We start from the raw sequence: 23,617 nt of genomic DNA, 5'->3' as shown, positions 1-23,617 counted from the left end.
AAATGCACAATGAGGGACAATAACTCTGCTGTATTCACGGGTACCAGCACAGAGCCCATGTGCAGAGTACGAGGTCCTGGAGGTAGACATGTACATATAGGATGAAGTGACTAGGCAACAGGGTAGATAACAGATAGTACCAGCACAGAGCCCATGTGCAGAGTACGAGGTCCTGGAGGTAGACATGTACATATAGGATGAGGTGACTAGGCAACAGGGTAGGCAAGCACAGGGTAGATAACAGATAGTACCAGCACAGAGCCCATGTGCAGAGTACGAGGTCCTGGAGGTAGACATGTACATATAGGATGAGGTGACGAGGCAACAGGGTAGATAACAGATAGTACCAGCACAGAGTCCATGTGCAGAGTACGAGGTCCTGGAGGTAGACATGTACATATAGGATGAAGTGACTAGGCAACAGGGTAGATAACAGATAGTACCAGCACAGAGCCCATGTGCAGAGTACGAGGTCCTGGAGGTAGACATGTACATATAGGATGAGGTGACGAGGCAACAGGGTAGATAACAGATAGTACCAGCACAGAGCCCATGTGCAGAGTACGAGGTCCTGGAGGTAGACATGTACATATAGGATGAAGTGACTAGGCAACAGGGTAGATAACAGATAGTAGCAGAGGCAGTCCATGTGCAGAGTACGAGGTCCTGGAGGTAGACATGTACATATAGGATGAAGTGACTAGGCAACAGGGTAGATAACAGATAGTAGCAGAGGCAGTCCATGTGCAGAGTACGAGGTACTGGAGGTAGACATGTACATATAGGATGAAGTGACTAGGCAACAGGGTAGATAACAGATAGTTAGCAGAGGCAGTCCATGTGCAGAGTACGAGGTCCTGGAGGTAGACATGTACATATAGGATGAAGTGACTAGGCAACAGGGTAGATAACAGATAGTTAGCAGAGGCAGTCCATGTGCAGAGTACGAGGTACTGGAGGTAGATATGTACATATAGGATGAAGTGACGAGGCAACAGGGTAGATAACAGATAGTTAGCAGAGGCAGTCCATGTGCAGGGTACGAGGTACTGGAGGTAGATATGTACATATAGGATGAAGTGACTAGGCAACAGGGTAGATAACAGATAGTAGCAGCACAGAGTCCATGTGCAGAGTACGAGGTCCTGGAGGTAGACATGTACATATAGGATGAAGTGACTAGGCAACAGGGTAGATAACAGATAGTAGCAGAGGCAGTCCATGTGCAGAGTACGAGGTCCTGGAGGTAGACATGTACATATAGGATGAAGTGACTAGGCAACAGGGTAGATAACAGATAGTTAGCAGAGGCAGTCCATGTGCAGAGTACGAGGTCCTGGAGGTAGACATGTACATATAGGATGAAGTGACTAGGCAACAGGGTAGATAACAGATAGTTAGCAGAGGCAGTCCATGTGCAGAGTACGAGGTACTGGAGGTAGATATGTACATATAGGATGAAGTGACGAGGCAACAGGGTAGATAACAGATAGTTAGCAGAGGCAGTCCATGTGCAGGGTACGAGGTACTGGAGGTAGATATGTACATATAGGATGAAGTGACTAGGCAACAGGGTAGATAACAGATAGTAGCAGCACAGAGTCCATGTGCAGAGTACGAGGTCCTGGAGGTAGACATGTACATATAGGATGAAGTGACTAGGCAACAGGGTAGATAACAGATAGTAGCAGCACAGAGTCCATGTGCAGGGTACGAGGTACTGGAGGTAGATATGTACATATAGGATAAAGTGAGCAGAGGCAGTCCATGTGCAGGCAACAGGGTAGATAACAGATAGTAGCAGAGAGGCAGTCCATGTGCAGGTACTGCAGATATGTACATATAGAATGAGTACTGGAGGGTAGATATGTACATATAGGATAAAGTGACTAGGCAAACAGGGTAGATAACAGATAGTTAGGAGAGGCAGTCCATGTGCAGGGTACGAGGTACTGGAGGTAGATATGTACATATAGGATAAAATGACTAGGCAACAGGGTAGATAACAGATAGTAGCAGAGGCAGTCCATGTGCAGGGTACGAGGTCCTGGAGGTAGATATGTACATATAGGATGAAGTGACTAGGCAACAGGGTAGATAACAGATAGTAGCAGAGGCAGTCCATGTGCAGGGTACGAGGTACTGGAGGTAGATATGTACATATAGGATGAAGTGACTAGGCAACAGGGTAGATAACAGATAGTTAGCAGAGGCAGTCCATATGCAGGGTACGAGGTACTGGAGGTAGATATGTACATATAGGATGAAGTGACTAGGCAACAGTGTAGATAACAGATAGTAGCAGAAGCAGTCCATGTGCAGGGTACGAGGTACTGGAGGTAGATATGTACATATAGGATAAAGTGACTAGGCAACAGGGTAGATAACAGATAGTAGCAGAGGCAGTCCATGTGCAGGGCACGAGGTACTGGAGGTAGATATGTACATATAGGATAAAGTGACGAGGCAACAGGGTAGATAACAGATAGTAGCAGAGGCAGTCCATGTGCAGGGTACGAGATACTGGAGGTAGATATGTACATATAGGATAAAGTGACGAGGCAACAGGGTAGATAAAAGATAGTAGCAGAGGCAGCGTATGTGAAAAAAACTTGTTAGTGTAAAATTGGTTATTTGGTAACTTGGTAACTTTAACTAACTATTTATCAGTCTTATGGCTTGGGGATAGAAGCTGTTCAGGGTGCTGTTGGTTCCAGACCTGGTGTACCACTTGCCCTGCAGTAGCAGAGAGAACAGAATATGTTTTAGACCGACTGCAGCCTTTTATGAACCAGGGCGCCTTTCAGAAAACATCATGTCCAGTAAGATGTATGAAATGGTTCTTGGAACACACTGTGCAGTACAATGTTTCAAAGAATCACTCTGAAGCACTTCCTTTGTTCCCACTTCCTTTGTCTGCAATTCCAATAAAGTTGTGGTCATTTTGTTGTAGAAATGTATGTAGTTTGAATAAGTAAGATAGTCCACACATACTCTTCTGCTTCTCTAAGTGTCTTTCTCGTTCCCTCTCTCCTGTCCTTCAGACCAATCTGGCTCCAGCACCACACTGTCCTTCCAGCCACTGCGCTCCCAGGGTGCCCTCCCCACGGCCCACGTCATGCCCTCGCCCTCTTCCGGCTCCAAGCTCAGCACAGCACTCTCCCCTGGGGGCAGCCCCTGGTCCTCCTGCCAGCTGCCCTCGCCCCTCGACAGCCCCCTGGATATGAAGGACCCCCGGCCCGTCAGCCCCTGGTCCTCCTGCCAGCTGCCCTCGCCCCTCGACAGCCCCCTGGATATGAAGGACCCCCGGCCCGTCAGCCCCTGGTCCTCCTGCCAGCTGCCCTCGCCCCTCGAAAGCCCCCTGGATATGAAGGACCCCAGGCCCGTCCGACGCTGGTCCTCCCTCACCCGCCTCAGCGCCCAGGAGAAGTCCAGCCCCGTGGGACGGGCAGCATACCGCCCTGACCCCCACGGCTCCCTGGACAGAGGCATGCTCTACGGTTACAGGCAGGACCCTCTGCACCCCACAGAACCCTACCTATCCCAAGGGCTCCACCTGCGCTCCCCAGGGGCTGAGGCCCGGTACAAATACCCCCTAAGTACTAAGACAGACTCTCACTCGGCCTGCTCATCCCCGCTCAAACCCAACACCTTAGACCTGACCTACAGTGCCTTACCGGAGACCAAGCACCCTGGCGTCGGGCTGACGGTACCCAGCCAGAGGGGCCTGCCACTGGGCCACCAGGCAGTAGGAGGGTCCCCCATCCAGCCGGCGGTGAGAACCCAGATGTGGCTGAGTGAGCAGATGGAGTACCGGCCTCCCGGACCTGGGACAGAGCTATGTGGGGGCTTGTCGGCCTGGCAACAGGAGCAGCAGCAGAGAGAGAGGTTGCGTCAGGAGGCCGAGCTCAACCAGGTGAGAGGAGGGGATGAGGAAATACATTTCACCATTATTTAACCAGGTAGGCCAGTTGAGAACAAGTTCTCATTTACAACTGGGGCCAAGATAAAGCAAAGCAGTGCGACAAAAACAACAACACGCTGTTACACAAACAAACTTAGTCAATAACACGATAGAAACATCTATGTACAGTGTGTGCAAATGTAGAAGAGTAGGGAGGTAGGCAATAAATAGGCAATGGAGGCGAAATATTTACAATTTAGCATAAACACCGGAGTGATAGATGTGCAGGTGATGTTTTCCAAGTAGAGATACTGGGATGCAAAAGAGCAAGAAAATACATAACAATATGGGGATGAGGTAGTTGGGTGTGCTATTTACAGATGGGCTGTGTACAGGTACAGTGATCGGTAAGCTGTCTGACAGCTGATGCTTAAAGTTAGAGAGGGAGATATAAGTCTCCAGCTTCAATACATTTTTGCAGTTCGTTCCAGTCATTGGCAACAGAGAACTGGCAGGAAGTAGACCACAGTATCTGTTAGATACCTAGTCAGGGGACTCTGTCAAGGGAACTGAAGGCTGTTAGTTTGTTGTTGTGGGTGTTAACCTGACAGATTTTCAGCACAATATGTGATGAGTCTGTATTCAAAGCTGGTCAGTATTTCCCTCCCAATTGTGCACGTTCATGTCGGACTAAATTTGAGGGCATGGCGCCCTCTGGTGGGCGTCTGAGGCGTTGACGTTTTTCCAATAGACCGAATATAAAAGTTGCACCTGCATTCCATAATTTTAATGAAGTCCTTACAATTTTCAATGAAGACAGACAAATGCTTTATAGTTTGTGTATTTTATCTTTATTGTTAAACATTCTTTAGAAAACGCCGTGCGACATAAGAAAGTGTAAAGTGGAGCCAGCGCCTGACAGACAGACAACACTACAACAGTTCTGCAGTAGTCATGCATGTTTCTTCACACTGTACAGAGCTTCACTGTGTTTAGCTGGAGGTGTTTGCTCTATTTACTCTGTAGCTATTCATTACTCTACCAAAACAAATCAACTACTACTACTGAACACGAAAACATTTTCACTCCAGCACACAGTTATGTTCGGATATTGTAGTAACAATATTACATATTTCACTGAAAGGTTTACATGCTTAGGCTGTACATACCCATGTTTATTGAGCCAAGTATCTGTTGTACTTATCAGCTACTAGTTCAAGAGCAACCTGAGTCTCCAAAGGGAAGGACCCTAGGCTTCACTCAACAGTTACATAAAGAACTCATATCACACGGAAAAGGACGGTCGCTGTATGGCTTTAATCATTTTCAGTTACATTTCAGTTGTCATTTGTAACATGTGCTTTGGTCCTAATAGCTTAGAATAGTCGGTGACTGTGAGCGTTAAAGCTTTGAAAATGATTGTTCTCTATGGCTCATATCAACCGCAACTCTAGAATGAGGATCAGAGAGCATTGATTTATCTCTGTGCTCAGTGCCCTGGCCAGAAGTAGATGTGGTGCAGTTTGGTGATTCTACCACTAGAGGGAGGTAAAACTAAACGTAAAGGAGGGCGTTCTATTGATCATGCCATGTCAACGTTATTTCATTTCTTTACCATCGGTGGGTGGAGTTTCTTCCTCCTGTTAATTGATATTTTGAATCTTGCCATCCCATGTAACGATCTCATGGAATCCCAAACTCTGTTCTACTCTCCAAAAGCTCACAATGTTTAGTTCTACTCCCAACAGGTTCAATGGCCTTTATTCAGTGATTTTTGATGTGAACTGTTGAATAATAATTATTTGAAGCCATGGTGTATTTATATGATCAAATCAGAGGTAGAGGGACTCCCATCAGACCCTGTGGCCCTTGGGGACTGGAATTGCTCAACCTATGCCATGAGGTCATACTGTATGTCAGAGGTTACATGAGTTTGACCAGGACAAGCATGAGGAGCAGCATGATGACGATGAGGAGGAAGTTGAGCATCAGGTTGAGGCCGCGGTTGTTGACCAGGTCCATGGTTTCACTCGACATGGAGAGGCTGGGTTGAGGCTGCAAATGCCCCAGGCAGAGTGATCAATTCTGGGCAAAGCTCTTCAGTTAAGAGGGTAATTCTGGAGGTGTCCTCAGGAAGACCAGTGATGGAGATGGCTTGATGGATCGTTACACCCCCCTGCTTAGCCCTCGCTGTGCTGTGGTGGTTGTTGGTTCAGCTACATAGGTCTGGGAGGGAAAACAGGGGCCCAGTGAGAGGCTGGAACACTTACACAGACATGATCATCACCCACATACAATTCCCCTGGGTTAATATTGTCAGTAAGTTTATTTTGTCTGTCTGTGCGTGTCTCTTTGTGTGTGCTTGTGTGAGTGTCTGTGCTTGTGTGTGTGTGTGTGTGTGTTTTGTCTGTGCTTGTGTGAGTGTCTGTGCTTGTGTGTGTGTGTGTGTGTGTGTGTGTGTGTGTGTGTGTGTGTGTGTGTGTGTGTGTGTGTGTGTGTGTGTGTGTGTGTGTGTGTGTGTGTGTGTGTGTTTTTGTCTGTGCTTGTGTGTGTGTGTGCGTGTGTGTGCACTTTTGTGCGTGCGTGTGTGCGTGCGTGCGTGCGTGTGTGTGTGTGTGTGTGTGTGTGTGTGTGACTAGCCCAGTGTAGCCAGGTGGCTGCAGGCGTTGAGTTCTAGTGAGAGGTAGCAGAGACACTGTGGTGGTGACATGATGTGGAGCACGGATGACAGACCTACAGGAGGGTGGCATGTGTGACACACAACTGACATAAACTGCATCTGAGACCAACAACCTTCTACTGCAACTCACACACGGCACCTTTATAGTGTTATAATGAGTGATTATAGTTGTGCCGTTAACATCAGGCAGATTTTATTAAACTACAAAAACAGAATCTGATCTTATTCTACACAAATTCCTTTCAAATTAAAACCAGTTTACAAAATAATAGGATAATCTCCATGTTTGCCACCCAATCCCCTCCTCCCCTTCCCTTCCATTGTTTGGCCCTCTTGAGAGGTCATGGCCCTGTTGGGCTGTAGCCTGGCCCCTCCCGGCCCCTCTGAGGCCCTCACATCAACAACACGATGATGTAGATGAGCAGCAGGCAGATGAGGATCAGGCTGAAGTTGACAAAGAGCTCCTGCAAGTTCTGCTTGGCCTGGGGGGGCACGTCCACCACCATGGAGGCCCTGCGGATGGCCGAGCGCATCGTGTGCTGCACCTTCTCCATGCTGGGGCTCGGTGCTGGGCAGTGAGAGGGAGTGAAGGGGCGAGAGTGCACTCTAGTGGTGGCCGCAGGTTAGTGCAGGACAGATGTACAGAGAGGTGGTGCAGATGATAGTGTAGTGGTGGGGTGGGTGATGGAGGGAGGTGGTGGAGGTGACAGGAGTGGTCCCGGTGCCCAGGGGCCTGATGGAGCTGAGCTGGGGGTTGGGGGCAGCAGAGAAGGTTGAGTCAGTGAGCATGCAGAAGACACAAACAGAAACACACTGTGGAACGGAGTCAGGAGGAAATGATCAGTCACATACTGTTCATTACTTAAAGGTTTAAACTGAAGTACACATGTTTCTCCAGCCATCATGGCCAACGACAGGAATAATAATCAAATACCACTCACTTTGGGGGCCTCATAACCTCAGGCTTTATAATCTATCACAGATCTCCTATCTCCAGTGATTCTGCTCTCGGGTCCGGCGTGTTTGTACGGTTCTGCCATTACTCTCAGACGATACAGAGGGGAGGATAATAGATCGATGATAAAATGGACTCCAGTCTTCTCATAATTCATTCCTCTCTATAAAGGATATTTTCCGTCTGGTGGGATATGGCCAATCTTATTTGAAATTATGAAGGATGCACCACTATTTTTTCTGAAAAGGTGAACGGCTTTGTACTTTTCTCTCTAAGAGGTTTACACGTTGCTTATCGAGTCAGGAGGTTTGAAGTGATGTTTGTAGCCCAGGATGTTTCCGTTTGGTATTCAGGGTGTATTTGGCTTGTTTTTAAATGTGCCTTTGTGTATTTTGGTATATTTGAATACTTTCAGGGTTCTTGAAGGTGGTGATGCTGTAGGTGGATGGTTCGATGATGATTATATGTGGAATATGTGTTTCATGTACTGCACCCGCTTTAGACAGACAAATGAACTCCCCACTTCTCTGCTGTGTCTCTGACAACTATACAATGGAGAGAGCAGGAGTTGTATACGGTCTTATTGATCTGGCCCTCTGCGTTATCTCAGGCAGTGCATAATATGGAAGGATGAAACCTGCTGGAGATCACACCCCTTATTTGAACGCACACTTCTGATGTGACCATTCAAACATCTCAGTGGCTGAGGGGGTGCTGTTAAGGACATTACTGTGGGTAAAACTCTCCGGCATTTTGTGCCGAGAATATGTGCACTGCATTGTGATTGTCAGAGCAGCCCCACTTCTCTCTACTCCATCCAGACAGGCATTATCCCTCCTTCCAGACTCCTCGTTCCCCACAGGGTCTCCTCAGTGACGGGCATGCCCATGGAAGGTGAGGGTCTGTGAGTCACTCTCCCAGCTCTTCCCCTGGGCCCTGCTGGTTCCCTGAAGGGAGGGAGTTATTTGGTGAGGCGGTGGCCTTGCCCGCTGACAGCAGTTATCTGCCCGGCTCCAGCTATGTACCAGCGGGTATTCTTAGGGCTGACCTTTGGCTATCTCACAGGGGTGGAGTCCATTTCAACACTAGCCAAACCTAAACCCCTCTTAAACATGCTTCTGACCTGACCCTGTGGACACCAACAGTGAGGAGGGATGAGGAACTGGGAGAGGGGGCCAAGCATGGGCAGGGAGCAGGAGAGTGTGGATTTAATGTGTCAGAATGTTGAATCTGAGTCATCTCTAGAGTCCTGGTAATAAATATGTGATGACTAAGGCCCCTTTCCTCTATCCACTATAGCACCTGGCTTATCACTGTGATCACTAGCTCTGTGATCTCCTATAGATCTCTGCTACAGAGCCAAAAACACTAAGAAAGCAGTCTGTCGCATAGCAGACAACGAAATCTCAGCTCGTAGAATGCTACATAGAACCTTATTTTCGTACATTTCTCATTTTTCGGAGTTGTTGTTTACATTCCATTGTGGTTGAGAGGAATGCTGGGCTATTTCCTGCTGTTCTAAGGAGATCACTAGTGGCCACTTCACTGGAGCTTCCAGCTCTGGAGTGGTCATGAGAGTTTCCCCCCTTCATGTCAAGACAAGGGGGCATAATAAGTTAATTCATAATAACATCTCCCTTGGCACTACTAAACATGTCACCATCTACTCATTCACTGCGACCTGGGTTTACAAGGGCCTTCTGAAGGGGAGGCCCAGAACCCAGCATGATGAAATGCTGAACTAATAGAGGCTGTTATTGAAACTAGGGGTGTGCAAGCACACAAGTACATGGACGAAACTAGTATTTTACAGCTGCCAGCACGCATATCTCTTTCACTTAAACAGTGTGAAGCACTGTGTGCTCTGAACAACTATTGGCTAGTTCTTCTGTCTGTCAAAAAACGGTGCAGGGTATCGGTTGAGTCTGCTGCAACGATTGAATTAGATTAGATTGGATTGGGCTCCCGAGTGGCGCAGCGGTCTAAAGCACTGCATCTCGGTGCTAGAGGCGTCACTACAGACCCTGGTTCGCTTCCAGGCGGTCTCACAATCGGCCGTGATTGGGAGTCCCATAGGGCGGAGCACAATTGGCCCAGCGTCGTTAGGGTTTGGCCGGTGGTAGGCCGTCATAGTAAATAAGAATTTGTTCTTAACTGACTTGCCTAATTAAATAAAGGTTAAATATTATTTTTATTTTTTTACAAGCCTCTCTCCCTCAGCTCTCATTTCCCCAGACAAAACACCCGGTCACTCATCTCAGAGCACACGTCTCCACTTCTCCAAGCTTCATGTATGAATCAGAATCCGTAGTCATTAAATCTAGACTTTGCTGAGGCCGTATAGTTGTTTTTGTCTGTCAACTTGGCAGTAGGCCTACCTTGTCTGTCAACTTGGCAGTAGGCCTACTTTGTCTGTCAACTTGGCAGTAGGCCTACTTTGTCTGTCAACTTGGCAGTAGGCCTACCTTGTCTGTCAACTTGGCAGTAGGCCTACCTTGTCTGTCAACTTGGCAGTAGGCCTACTTTGTCTGTCAACTTGGCAGTAGGCCTACTTTGTCTGTCAACTTGGCAGTAGGCCTACTTTGTCTGTCAACTTGGCAGTAGGCCTACTTTGTCTGTCAACTTGGCAGTAGGCCTACCTTGTCTGTCAACTTGGCAGTAGGCCTACTTTGTCTGTCAACTTGGCAGTAGGCCTACTTTGTCTGTCAACTTGGCAGTAGGCCTACTTTGTCTGTCAACTTGGCAGTAGGCCTACTTTGTCTGTCAACTTGGCAGTAGGCCTACCTTGTCTGTCAACTTGGCAGTAGGCCTACTTTGTCTGTCAACTTGGCAGTAGGCCTACTTTGTCTGTCAACTTGGCAGTAGGCCTACCTTGTCTGTCAACTTGGCAGTAGGCCTACTTTGTCTGTCAACTTGGCAGTAGGCCTACTTTGTCTGTCAACTTGGCAGTAGGCCTACTTTGTCTGTCAACTTGGCAGTAGGCCTACCTTGTCTGTCAACTTGGCAGTAGGCCTACTTTGTCTGTCAACTTGGCAGTAGGCCTACTTTGTCTGTCAACTTGGCAGTATGCCTACTTTGTCTGTCAACTTGGCAGTAGGTCTACTTTGTCTGTCAACTTGGCAGTAGGCCTACCTTGTCTGTCAACTTGGCAGTAGGCCTACCTTGTCTGTCAACTTGGCAGTAGGCCTACTTTGTCTGTCAACTTGGCAGTAGGCCTACTTTGTCTGTCAACTTGGCAGTAGGCCTACTTTGTCTGTCAACTTGGCAGTAGGCCTACTTTGTCTGTCAACTTGGCAGTAGGCCTACTTTGTCTGTCAACTTGGCAGTAGGCCTACTTTGTCTGTCAACTTGGCAGTAGGCCTATTTTGTCTGTCCATATAATTATTCCATTGCTGACGTCGTTATGTGGTGATCCAAGCCCATGCTGTCTATTATTATTTATTATAACCCAGGTACGTTTACTGGGCGTCAGTTCATTAGATAATACAATGACAAATGTCGATAGTTTATTTTAATTGTAGAAATGTTAGGCACCGAGATTATCCCAATGGCCGAGGCCAAGTGTCCCTCTCGAAAGTGAAAGTAATTACGAATACGAGTATGATAAGATCAGCACAGCCATAATTGAAACCCTACGGGGTCGTTGTTTTGATTTAAAACCCAAACCCACCATTCTTCTTCATAAAAATGTTGGTATGGTTCTAAGGAGCCAGTGGGTGAAAAACAAAGACGGACATTAAATTGAATCAAACCTAAGAAGGAAATCCTTCTGAAGCCTGGCAGAAGCATTCCCATGCCAATAATGCTGGTGTTTTTAAAATGTTCTGCTCTCTTGGCATAGCTGAGGTGATAATAAGTCATGTTACAGGCAGGGAGAGGAAGGCTTCCAATAGGCCGTTAAACTGAACATTCCACGATGACATCACACAGCAATGTAGAGGGAACTGGACATCACTGTGGTTGTGTGGCCCAGGAGAGGGCATGAGTTAGTGCCCTCCACAGGCAACAGTGACCGCCAATGTTAAACAGACCCAATTCCAGTACATGCAGCAGTGTGAACTGTGGTCAATGAATGGACAACTAAAAAATGTATGTTCTATTCAAACAAGAATCCTCTTCATATCAGCCTCTTCCACCAGGTAATATTGAAATATAGATTACAATGAAATGAGAAGTGATTATCGGCAGGCTTGGGTTAGGAGATACGTTAGGAGATAAAGCAGATTGCCTTCTTCATTTCACCGGTCACATTATTTTACATGATGAAGTTTACCGTTTACCCAGAACAGTTGAGCCAGTCACGTGTTTGTTTGTAAATAGCACAACGGGAGAACGCGGGAGCTGGGGGTCAATGCACAACTGGACCATCATATTGTGTTAGCTTTCTGCCGTGTTTGAGAAGTCAAAGCCCTTTGGATGAGATATCTGTACAGCTGCTACTGCAGCTTGATTTCCTTGTGTTTTTTCTCCTCTCTTCCGTTTTCCTAGATAAATGTTGCTATATGCATAATAGCAAAGTTAACCAGCATATTGGTGTTGAGAGCAATGTGGTGGAGGCAGCAGCAGAATGAGGAGACGAGAAAACAGCCCTTGCCTTATTGTCTAAGAAAAGTGAGGAGAGAGGAAACCCCAACTAAATGATGTCTATAATCAATATCCTAACTGTTAAATGTGCCTGGCTTTATAAATCATCCATATATATATATATATAAATACAGAAATAAGGCAGATCCTACTTCCGTTGCCTGTTTGAGTGTTGGTTTAATAGCCTACTGGTTCCGTGAGCACCATGCCTCACACAACCACAACAAGTCGGATAAACAATTTCACAAATCCGTCTGTTTTTAATCTTTGTTATGCTGTAATTAAGGCTTTACACTTAGTTTTTTGTGAGAACAGCCTCTGGCATTATTATTTAGTGTTGTTTACACTGTTCCAAATGGCCAGGAAATGTATATTCATCATCATAATAACCCTTCTTATTGTTATTATTACCATTATTATTATTATTATTATAATAACAAGTAATGTCATTATCATTAGCAGGCTTAGTACAGCAGCATTGTATAACCACCGTAGGCCTCAGAGAGCATCCTGTTTAGTCTTAATACCGTAATTTACTAAGGCCTATATTTCATTACTTTTATAGGCTACTGTATGAATCAATCATTAATTTGTTCATGTCATCACACAGCATTAGTCATTCATGATTTGAAATGCAATAAAGTATTTTAGTTTCAAAATAAAATAACAAAGCGAACCTTGAATAATTAGCATAAACAGTAAATAAGCCGTTCTATTCCGTAAATTGCATTCACAAATTAATGTGACTGTTTTTGCTGTAATAAAGGCTTTACAAAAAAGTGTTACAACAGAATGTATTTAGTGTTGTTTACATTGTTCCATTGTTCTAACAGCATCTGTTTGGCAGAGACATAATATGCACTTAGCATTTTCTCCTTAACATCTTATTCTTTATCTCCAGTATATTTTCACAACTAGTCATATTTATTCCACACATCTGACTTCCCCTTTACCTCCTGAGCAACCAGTAAACTTTGTCACGTCCTCGGCATCCATTTTGTTTGTTATAACCAATTTTTTGATGAGATTATGATATGCTGTCAGACCCTATTGGTCACGTGCATGCGATGCATACATGTGTCAGGTAAAGAGAGCAAGGGTTGAAGAATAAGGAATGTTTTCCTAAACAAATGAGGGATTTCAGTAACAGAACTTTTCAAATGGCTGTAACTATGTTGCAGCCTAAGCAACACGGACAGCGCGATAAACACGTTGATGTTATGTTTTGGTTGCTGCAGCAGGAGAAGAGAGAGACAATGGGTGCTAGTCACAGTCACTCACTGTCATGTTTTTTAACACAGCGCAGCAAGTCTGAGCCCGGCCCGGCACAATCAAATCAATTGCGTTTGACCCCCTCTAGTCATTTGTGTCTTAATTATTTAATCAAACAGTGAGCTTAAAGCGTCAGACAAGCTCAGTGCATATGGTTGATTTGATTAAAATACATAGGATGTGTCTATATATGGAAAAAATACACGTAAAATTTCAACCAATCGATTGATCAAAAGAACAGACGACTCGGTTGACCAAGATTTTTTGTTGTTGTCAGGGACAGCCTTAGCACACAGTACTGTTGTTCCTTCAGACAAGCATGCATCAAAACTTTGTTCATTTGCACAATGTCTCTCGTTCACATGTAAATGTCCAAACTCACCAAAATTACATTCGGTAGCTCCTACCTATATATGTATAACTTTGTGAGCCAGATTGGCCTATTTAGCAGCCTCAATGGAAATTCACTATTACTTGTGCTACTTTTTAGCATTGTGGTAATAGATGCCCAATGGGCATTTTTGTGTGTTTTTGGCACCCCCTTGTGTACTAAGCCGGTTATACAGTAAATCCCAGTGTGAGAGAAGGACAGTATGACGATATGAACATCTGGATACTGCCCAACTCTACACTGAGGCATGCCAGAATGGGTCATTTCATTCCTGTTCTTTCCTCCAGTGTATGGTTTGTTGGTTGGTGGTAACCCTTTCCTGTCCACAGACTACCCTCATTTCAATAAATGCACATTTCAGACCTTTGCTAGGTGCAAATGTGTGTGTTGTGGATAGGTCATGGCTGGCCTCTGATTCGTGTGTGTGTCTCGTGCTGTGAACTACTTTGTATGTTTTTAGACAGGAGGACAGTTATGTTCGATACTGTTTTGTCCCAGACTGCAGTTCAACCGTTGTCTCGGGATTTAGCCTTGATAACAACACTATTGCGTATCAGAAAACCATCATTACTCTCGAGACAAGTATAACTTTTCATGTATTTTTGTGAGTTTCTTTATCTATTTGAACTCCTGTTAGAGCTGGACCCAGTGATTACATTTTAGAGACTTTTTGGAGCCCTCCAAAAATGCATTGTTATTAGTTTCAAATGAATGTACATAATATCATTTTAGCCCAAGTTTAGCTGGAGCTATATTACCTTTTTTCCCCTCTTCTCCTTGCTACAGAGAAAGTTGGCATTCCCACAGACAAATCGTCATCAGGATTGTGTTCTTACCTGCTCCAGAGGGGTGGATGGATTAATGGATAGATGGATGGGTAGATTCTGCTCTGGAGGTCACAGACAGTCTGGCGAGGAGGCTGGGAGAAAGGCTGTGAGTCCAACAGACGAGAAGGTTCTCTGGCAGCTCTCTACGCTATGTCATCTAGTTTATGGGAGGAAAATCAGATGGGCGGAGAGTAGAGAATAGAGAGGGGGAGAGAGGGATGTAGCTGCCTGGGGGGAGTGGCATCCCTGTTATGGGGTCTGTTTATCCTTCTATTGTGGAAGAGGAGGCATGGATGGGCCAACCCCCTCACCTGGCATATATAGATTAGTACCACTGGGTTTGATGTTATCAGGACTGCTGCTGGAGGACCTAAACCATCTGAAACCCCTGAGGAGTTGTGCCTCTTCACAGTCTTGTCTGCTAATTAGGTTACACCGGGTCATTCTGAAAGGACAAATGTAGGCTGATTATCACTCATGAAAGTCATGAGCAGCCACAATTGAAAGGCACAATGTCGTGGTGGTTGTTGGTTTCTCAGGAGAATGTCCATGAACGGCTGGCTATATTCTGTTGCTTAATTCCCTGCTGAAATGACTGTTGCTGTCGATGTTCTTTGTCTCTCTCACGAGAATGAATCTGTGTTCTAGGAAAGTCTCCTTGGAAAAGAAGCATCAACAACATTTGCTTTACTGGTTTCTTATTGAGAATTCATTTTGCCAGATGCAGTTTGTTCTCCATCAGTGTTTCTGGCTTCCAGTCAAGCAGGTTTGGATAGCTTGTCTCATAGCTGCAGCTCCAGTGTGAGCATGCTTCCTAACCCACATAGACCCTGTTTGTGTTTGAAGGATTGTCTAGTGCTGTTTCATGCAGTCAGTCCTCTATGCCATGTATGAGAGAAAACACAGTGGTCATCAATCTCTCCAGGGACTCTGGATCTGGGAACTTTCCTGCACCGTTTTCAGCCCCAAAACATAAACAATATCCTGCCTTTTTGGCTCTTCTGTCTTCCTTAAAAGGAGATTTGAGCTGGGTCTTGACTCAATCAAAGCCAGCTCCAAAATGCCTGTTGCTTTGGACAATGAGGAAGGGCTTTAGGGCGACATGCTTCGCCCCTGTTTCCTGTGCATCAGGGGGGGTACTGTTCTTGGCACCCCCTCCTGCGGTGGCACAGGTATGCCCTCACATGCTGGATGCCAGCGGTCGGTGCCCTTCATTAGAGGTTTAGTGAAGCATGTCATCCAAGCTGTGGCTTACTGATTGTACTCTCCACACATACCCACTGCAGCAGAGACACAAAAACACGCACGCACACATGCACACACACCCACTGGAGCAGAGAAACAAAAACACGCACACACGCACACACACCCACTGGAGCAGAGAAACAAAAACACGCACGCACACATGCACACACACCCACTGGAGCAGAGAAACAAAAACACGCACGCACACATGCACGCACACACGCACACACACCCACTGGAGCAGAGAAACAAAAACACGCACGCACACACGCACACACACCCACTGGAGCAGAGAAACAAAAACACGCACGCACACATGCACGCACACACACCCACTAGAGCAGAGAAACAAAAACACGCACGCACACACGCACACACACCCACTGGAGCAGAGAAACAAAAACACGCACGCACACATGCACGCACACCCACTAGAGCAGAGAAACAAAAACACGCACGCACACATGCACGCACACACGCACACACACCCACTAGAGCAGAGAAACAAAAACACGCACGCACACACGCACACACACCCAATGGAGCAGAGAAACAAAAACACGCACGCACACATGCACGCACACCCACTAGAGCAGAGAAACAAAAACACGCACGCACACACGCACACACACCCACTGGAGCAGAGAAACAAAAACACGCACGCACACACGCACACACACCCACTGGAGCAGAGAAACAAAAACACGCACGCACACATGCACGCACACACGCACACACACCCACTAGAGCAGAGAAACAAAAACACGCACGCACACATGCACGCACACACGCACACACACCCACTGGAGCTGAGAAACAAAAACACGCACGCACACACGCACGCACACACGCACACACACCCACTGCAGCAGAGAAACAAAAACACGCACGCACACACGCACACACACCCACTGGAGCAGAGAAACAAAAACACACACGCACACACGCACACACACCCACTGCAGCAGAGAAACAAAAACACGCACGCACACACGCACACACACCCACTGGAGCAGAGAAACAAAAACACGCACACACACACACATACATACACCATTCATACCTATCTATGCAGGGCTTTGTCCCAAAGCTTGCTATCCCTGTCCCTCAAATCCTCTCATCTTGTGGGGGATTGAGAGAGAGAGAAAGAGAGAGAGAGAGACACACAGACACAGAGAGAGAGTGGTGTATATCAGAACCTGTTGTTTAGCTAGTTCATTAAAGTCCAAGCACGAGTGTGGGTCTCGTTAACTGTGACCTGCGGTCTTTGGGTTGGTTTGCAGCCTGTGTTTAGTGCATGTAACAGCCGTGTGTATGCGTAAACACAGAGCGGAGGGTAATAAGCAGGTCAGAGTGTGTTGCACCTGGCATGGCAGTGCCCTCTGGCTGTGTGTGAAGGCCAAGGCCATGCTTTAGGAGCAGAACATCCACATCTCTCGGCTCCGTGTCCCAGACCACAGCGCTCTATCCCTCACCTGTCAACACACGGACTCCTCCCAGCCTGGTGCCTTGTTGTTCCTTCGGGCTCTCTGTTTGTGTGTGTGTGCGTGTTCGTACGCCTTCACACACACTTTGAACCCTTTATACTCGTGACAATTAGCCTATATTGATAGGGCTAAATTGACATTTGTATTACAGAAGAAATATGAAGTGCATTTTGACTCCCGAGTGGCGCAGCGGTCTAAAGCACTGCATCACAGCGCTACAGACCCTGGTTTGATTCCAGGCTGTCTCACAACCGGCCGTGATTGGGAGTCCCATAGGGCTGCTCACAATTGGCCCAGCGTCGTCCGGGTTAGGGTTTGGCCGGGAGGGTTTGGCCGTTAGGGTTTGGCCGGGGTAGGCCGTTAGGGTTTGGCCGTTAGGGTTTGGCCGGGGTAGGCCGTTAGGGTTTGGCCGGGGTAGACCGTTAGGGTTTGGCCGGGGTAGGCCGTTAGGGTTTGGCCGGGGTAGGCCGTTAGGGTTTGGCCGGGGTAGGCCGTTAGGGTTTGGCCGTTAGGGTTTGGCCGGGGTAGGCCGTTAGGGTTTGGCCGGGGTAGGCCGTTAGGGTTTGGCCGGGGTAGGCCGTTACTGTAAATAAGAATTTGTTCTTAACAGACTTGCCTAGTTAAATAAAATAAGCGTGGTAGCAATTTAAAGGGACCAGTTTGGATATTATGGGAATATTATTAGACCTGTGAGGACACAACAAGTGAAGACACAACAATTCACCTGACGACACAAGACTGAATCCAAACATTACTCTGTGCATTTTACTTTCATGTCATTTTCAGGTGATTTGTTGATAACAAAATCTGAACATATTCTGGATACATTCAGTAAGATGATAAGACAGTTCCTGGAAAATGTGGGATAGGTGCAACATAAGACCAAAAAATGACAAGGGTTTGAGTGAAAGGACAAACTGGTGTCTCTATGTGGCCTCTCCACAGTGTGCACAGTTCCTAAGTCATGTCAATGCATTTTATGACTCAACGAAGAGTCTTGACCTGTAAGATACTTTATTGAGCTCTGTGCCGTTGAGGAACTAGAGCAAGCAGACTTGTAGTTGTTTTGTTTGGTACACAACCCTGCATCCCCGCCATCACACTGGTGTTGTTCACGCAATCCAAAAACGCTCCATTAGAAATCGCAATCTGGGTCAGGTTTGCATGATTTGAAAGCTTGCTATATTGCCAACATGACTAGCTAAGTTTTAAAACACAATCTTACAGTGGTAGGCTTTCACAAGGCAATTCAGAGAAAGAGGTCATCATGTTGGTGTGTATAGAAAGGAGGCAGGTGTGACAGCCTCAGCAGAGCATGTGGTCAGCGATTACACCACAGACTACTAGGTTTTGTGGTCACTACTAGGTTTTGTGGTCATATGATGCAGCCCAGCTGGCACCATTTTGAGCCGTTTAGGTCATGTGGGTCAGTTATGCTTGACCATTGTAACTACATTATATGGTGGAGTTGGCTCTGAATCAGGGCAGTCAGATCAGGGCAGTCCCTGTCCTGATGTTTCAATGCTCGGGGGTGGCGTGTCAGTGGAGGGGGAGGTGTGTCAGTGGAGGGGGAGGCGTGTCAGTGGAAGGGGAGGCGTGTCAGTGGAGGGGGAGGTGTGTCAGTGGAGGGGGAGGTGTGTCAGTGGAGGGGGAGGTGTGTCAGTGGAGGGGGAGGTGTGTCAGTGGAGGGGGAGGTGTGTCAGTGGAGGGGGAGGCGTGTCAGTGGAGGGGGAGGTGTGTCAGTGGAGGGGGAGGTGTCAGTGGAGGGGAGGTGTGTCAGTGGAGGGGGGAGGTGTGTCAGTGGAGGGGGAGGTGTGTCAGTGGAGGGGGAGGTGTGTCAGTGGAGGGGGAGGTGTGTCAGTGGAGGGGGAGGCGTGTCAGTGGAGGGGGAGGTGTGTCAGTGGAGGGGGAGGTGTGTCAGTGGAGGGGGAGGTGTGTCAGTGGAGGGGGAGGTGTGTCAGTGGAGGGGGAGGTGTGTCAGTGGAGGGGGAGGTGTGTCAGTGGAGGGGAGGTGTCAGTGGAGGGGAGGTGTGTCAGTGGAGGGGGAGGTGTGTCAGTGGAGGGGGAGGTGTGTCAGTGGAGGGGAGGTGTGTCAGTGGAGGGGGAGGTGTGTCAGTGGAGGGGGAGGTGTGTCAGTGGAGGGGGGGAGGCGTGTCAGTGGAGGGGGAGGCGTGTCAGTGGAGGGGGAGGCGTGTCAGTGGAGGGGGAGGCGTGTCAGTGGAGGGGAGGCGTGTCAGTGGAGGGGAGCGTGTCAGTGGAGGGGGAGGCGTGTCAGTGGAGGGGGAGGCGTGTCAGTGGAGGGGGAGGGGGAGGCGTGTCAGTGGAGGGGGAGGCGTGTGGAGGGGGAGGCGTGTCAGTGGAGGGGGAGGCGTGTCAGTGGAGGGGGAGGCGTGTCAGTGGAGGGGGAGGCGTGTCAGTGGAGGGGAGGCGTGTCAGTGGAGGGGAGGCGTGTCAGTGGAGGGGGAGGCGTGTCAGTGGAGGGGGAGGCGTGTCAGTGGAGGGGGAGGCGTGTCAGTGGAGGGGGAGGCGTCAGTGGAGGGGGAGGCGTGTCAGTGGAGGGGGAGGCGTGTCAGTGGAGGGGGAGGCGTGTCAGTGGAGGGGGAGGCGTGTCAGTGGAGGGGGAGGCGTGTCAGTGGAGGGGGAGGCGTGTCAGTGGAGGGGGAGGTGTGTCAGTGGAGGGGGAGGTGTGTGTGCAAGGCTGGGAGAGAGTGCTGAACTCCGGGGTGTCTGGACTGGAGAGCCCTGGGAGGAGGGCGGCGGGGGGCGATAACGTTCTGAGAATTGGCAGCAGATTAGCTGTGCTACTTGACAAAGTGGAGCTCACTTTGCCTTGCCACGACAGTAGCCAGGGGTAAATGGAGGAAAGGAAAGAGAGATTCAGGCTTTTCTCTCCTCCATACTGCCCCACCATATGAAAGTATAGTGAGTTTGCCTGCCAGGTCTCCAGGGCTCTCCTAGACATCCCCTCCAGCAGAGAGCAAAAGAGAGAGACAATAATTAGCCTGCTTGGCTCTCAGGTGTCATTTAATGTAAGCCATCTCCACAGGAAGTCATGGAAGTTGTGTTGTGCCGAATGTGCCAGGTTCATTTTAAATGCTAACATATCGATGCAGCTTCAATCTGCCCCAAAGCCAAATGCTGACCTCAACTGGATGGTCCAAGATAGACTTGGTGAAACATGCAATTTCTGTTGGAAATAGAAATATGAGGAAGCTGATACAACTGCACTCTTTCATCTTGTAACTCTAGCTGGTGAGATGTAGTAGCAGTAGGTGCTAACAAGCTAGCAATGTTCACTTCTCTTAGTGGAACCTGAGTCATAGCTGTGCTGTGTTACTTGTAACTCAAGCCACACTAACTAGCCAGCAGCACTTTGAACAGTAGGCCTAACATAATTAGAGTATGCTGCTGTAATCTGATCTGATCTTTAAGTAACAAGCTCTGCCAGGAAGATAGTCATTTGACATGGTGAAAGACCTCCCAGTTATAATGCCTTTAACTATAAATATACAGACATACACTGAGTATAACAAACATTAGGAACACCCCCTTTTTCCTTCTGAACAGATTCAATTCGCTGGGACATGGACTCTACGAAGTGTCGAAAGTGTTCCACAGGGATGCTGGCCCATGTTGACCCCAATGCTTCCCACAGTTGTGTCAAGTTGGCTAGATGTCTTTTGGGTGGTTTTTATACACGGGAAACTGTTGAGCATGGAAAACCCAGCAGCGTTGCAGTTCTTGACACAAACTGGTGCGCCTGGCACCTACTACCATACCCTGTTCAGAGGCACTTAAGTATTTTTGTCTTGTCCACTCACCCTCTGAATGGCACACACACACAATCCATGTTTCAGTTTTCTCAAGGTTTAAAAATCCTTCTTTAACATGTCTCTTCTCCTTCATCTACACTGATTGAAGTGGATTTAACAAGTGACATCAATAAGGGATCATAGCTTTCACCTGAATCCACCTGGCCAGCCTATGTCATGGAAAGAGCAGGAGTTCTTAATGTGTTGTATAGGCTGTCCCCGACCACAACAAATCTTGGTTGACCGAGAGACGTCCTGTTCTTTCGACCATTCTATGTGTTTTAATAAAACCAACTACATATGCACTGAGCTTCTCTGATGCTTGAAGCACACGGTTTGATTAAATAATTAAGACACACAAATGACTCAAGTAAGAGCCCGATGGTGACACTGTGTTCAAAAAATGACTGTGTGACTGGTGGGCGTTGTCTCGCTCTCCTCCCTACTGCAGTGAAAAGGCACCACAGCACAGTAAGTGTTTATTGTGCTGTCTGTGCCCAAGCTGCTACATAATTTCATGCATTTAGTTTCTTACTTGTTTCTGACTGAAAAGTTCTGTTACCAAAATCACTAATTTGTTTAAAAAAATATTCCCGATTCCCTCAACCCCTGCTCTCTTTACGTGAAACATGTAAGCATCGTATGCATGTGGCCTTAAGTCTGACCTATAGCCTATCATAATCACATCAACACATTGGTTATAACAAACTCTGAACACAGTAATGTCGACAGCAAAATGGATGCGAAGGACATGAAAAAGCAACTCGAAACGGGCTAATATTTACAGGTTGCTCAGGAGGGAAAGGGGAAGTCAGATCTGTGGAAGACATTTGACTTAGTGGTGGAAACTACTGGAGATACAGAAAAAGGAGGGTATAGGAGCAAGTGTTGCGTGAGTATTATGTGCCAAACAGTTGCTGTTAGATTACAATGTTATAATTTATTCTGACCATTTGGGACAGAGCTAACAACACTAAACACATATGTTTACCAGAGAGTCTGTACTAATGGAAAAAATATAGATAAACCTTTATTATAGCTGACTGAAAATAGTTGCATGCATTCGTGAATTGAGGTTTATTTATTGCTTAGGCTAATTATTCAAAGCTCCCTTTGTTATGTAATTTTAAAACTAAAATGCTTGATTGCGTTTCAAAGTATGATTGTCTCGTATGCTTTGTGATGGCAGGAACGAATGGATGATTGATTGATGCAGTAGCCTATAGAAGTATTGAAATATAAATGCGACTGCTCGACTAAAGAGATCTCGGTCGAGCAACAGCCTATCAACCAAACAATCGACCAGTCAACTAAATGGGGTCAGCCCTAACACTCAGTGTATGTGGGACATGTTATACAAGATGATTTGGTTCCTGGTTCTTTAAGCTCGTTGTGTGTGTGTTTCGTTGTCTCCCTGTATGGTGCAGATAAATAAACCTAAATGAAACTTGACGTTTGGCATTTCCAGCGTTCAGCCCAGTGTAATGACTTGAGCCGGTAGCAGCTGTTACTGTTGGTACTGTAATTGGTTGAAACGACTATGTGGAGAAAGAGAACAACAATGATCTTTAGATGGAAGCCTGTTGCCGGAGAGACAGATATATACAGTATGGTCTTGGACCAGTGACAATGAGAGGTAACCGGAACCTGGGTCTAGGGGTGGCTGCTGGGGTTAGGCTAAGGTCTCTCTGCGTTTGATGCATGAAATGAAACCATTGCAGTATAAAAACATGGGTGTGTTGTGAGGTTAGCAGTCCCGCGATGACACACTCAGCCAAAGGGTGGTGGGTGTATTGTGTTGGGTGCTATCAGCTGGTAGGGAATAACAGCTATGCCTTAGACCAGGCATTCACCCCTAATCTTAAAGTAAACCCTCCCAGGCCCGACCCAAGAGCCTCCGACTGAATGGTGACACACAAGCTCACCCCTCCACTCATCCCGTCTCTTAACATACTCTCTCACTTTCTGTGTGTCTCTCCCTCTCTTTCTCTCTCAATTGAACAGGCTGATCTCTTTCATTGATTCCCAGAGAAAGTGGTATCCAGCATACAATGCCATTTAGTTTTTAGTTCCATGTTCAAAATCGACCATCATCCATCAATGTTGTTTCAGCGGCAGTAGAGCCACACTCCAGTGGGTTTCTTCCTGTTAACTGAGATTATCAAAGAGGGACATGTCAATGAAGTAAAGTGGGCTGTTAAGAGTTAGATAGTGGACTCTTTTATCAGTATTGGTGCCTTAGTGACTCGTGTGACCTACTAAGGGTGATGGAGAATCTACTGAATAGGGAATTTCCTTGTGCTGGATGGATCCTCAGTTCATTCCCTTGTGTCCTCATTCTCTCACAGCAATGTCACTGAGAGAGGCAGGACGGGACAGAAACCACCAGTCCGAATTTAGACCTTGGTCTGTTTGGACAGTGACTTCCGCTCCTGTGGGTTGTTCCTGCTTCCAGAGACA

At 47.1% G+C, this 23,617-nt stretch overlaps 2 protein-coding genes across 3 annotated transcripts in view; one reads left to right on the top strand and one right to left on the bottom strand.

Moving 5' to 3' along the window:
* Positions 1 to 23,617, top strand: part of LOC135505998 (DNA helicase MCM9-like) — a 109,751-nt gene that overhangs the window by 63,247 nt on the left and 22,887 nt on the right. The gene's annotated exons all lie outside the window — the stretch shown is intronic.
* LOC135506001 (cardiac phospholamban-like) lies at positions 4,733 to 15,126 on the bottom strand. Of its 2 annotated transcripts, XM_064925328.1 has the most exons (3): positions 14,623 to 15,126; positions 6,981 to 7,331; positions 4,733 to 6,130 (listed from the first exon to the last, which is right to left on the bottom strand). In XM_064925328.1, exons 2-3 carry the CDS (start codon positions 7,136 to 7,138, stop codon positions 6,121 to 6,123), a joined length of 168 nt encoding a protein of 55 aa, XP_064781400.1. In that variant the 5' UTR covers positions 7,139 to 7,331; positions 14,623 to 15,126; the 3' UTR covers positions 4,733 to 6,120. The 2 variants fall into 2 exon arrangements, 1 of the variants encoding a protein (XP_064781400.1); XR_010450326.1 differs by lacking the exon at positions 6,981 to 7,331.

This window comes from Oncorhynchus masou, chromosome 19 (genome assembly GCF_036934945.1).
Source record: "Oncorhynchus masou masou isolate Uvic2021 chromosome 19, UVic_Omas_1.1, whole genome shotgun sequence".
NCBI lineage: Eukaryota > Metazoa > Chordata > Actinopteri > Salmoniformes > Salmonidae > Oncorhynchus > Oncorhynchus masou.
The sequence above is the reverse complement of the archived record's forward strand: the minus strand, read 5'-3'. Positions and strand labels throughout refer to the sequence as shown.

What these genes read in the sequence shown, in the direction of transcription:
- LOC135506001 (XM_064925328.1), bottom strand. Translation starts at nt 7,138, where the DNA reads ATGGAGAAGGTGCAGCACACGATGCGCTCGGCCATCCGCAGGGCCTCC.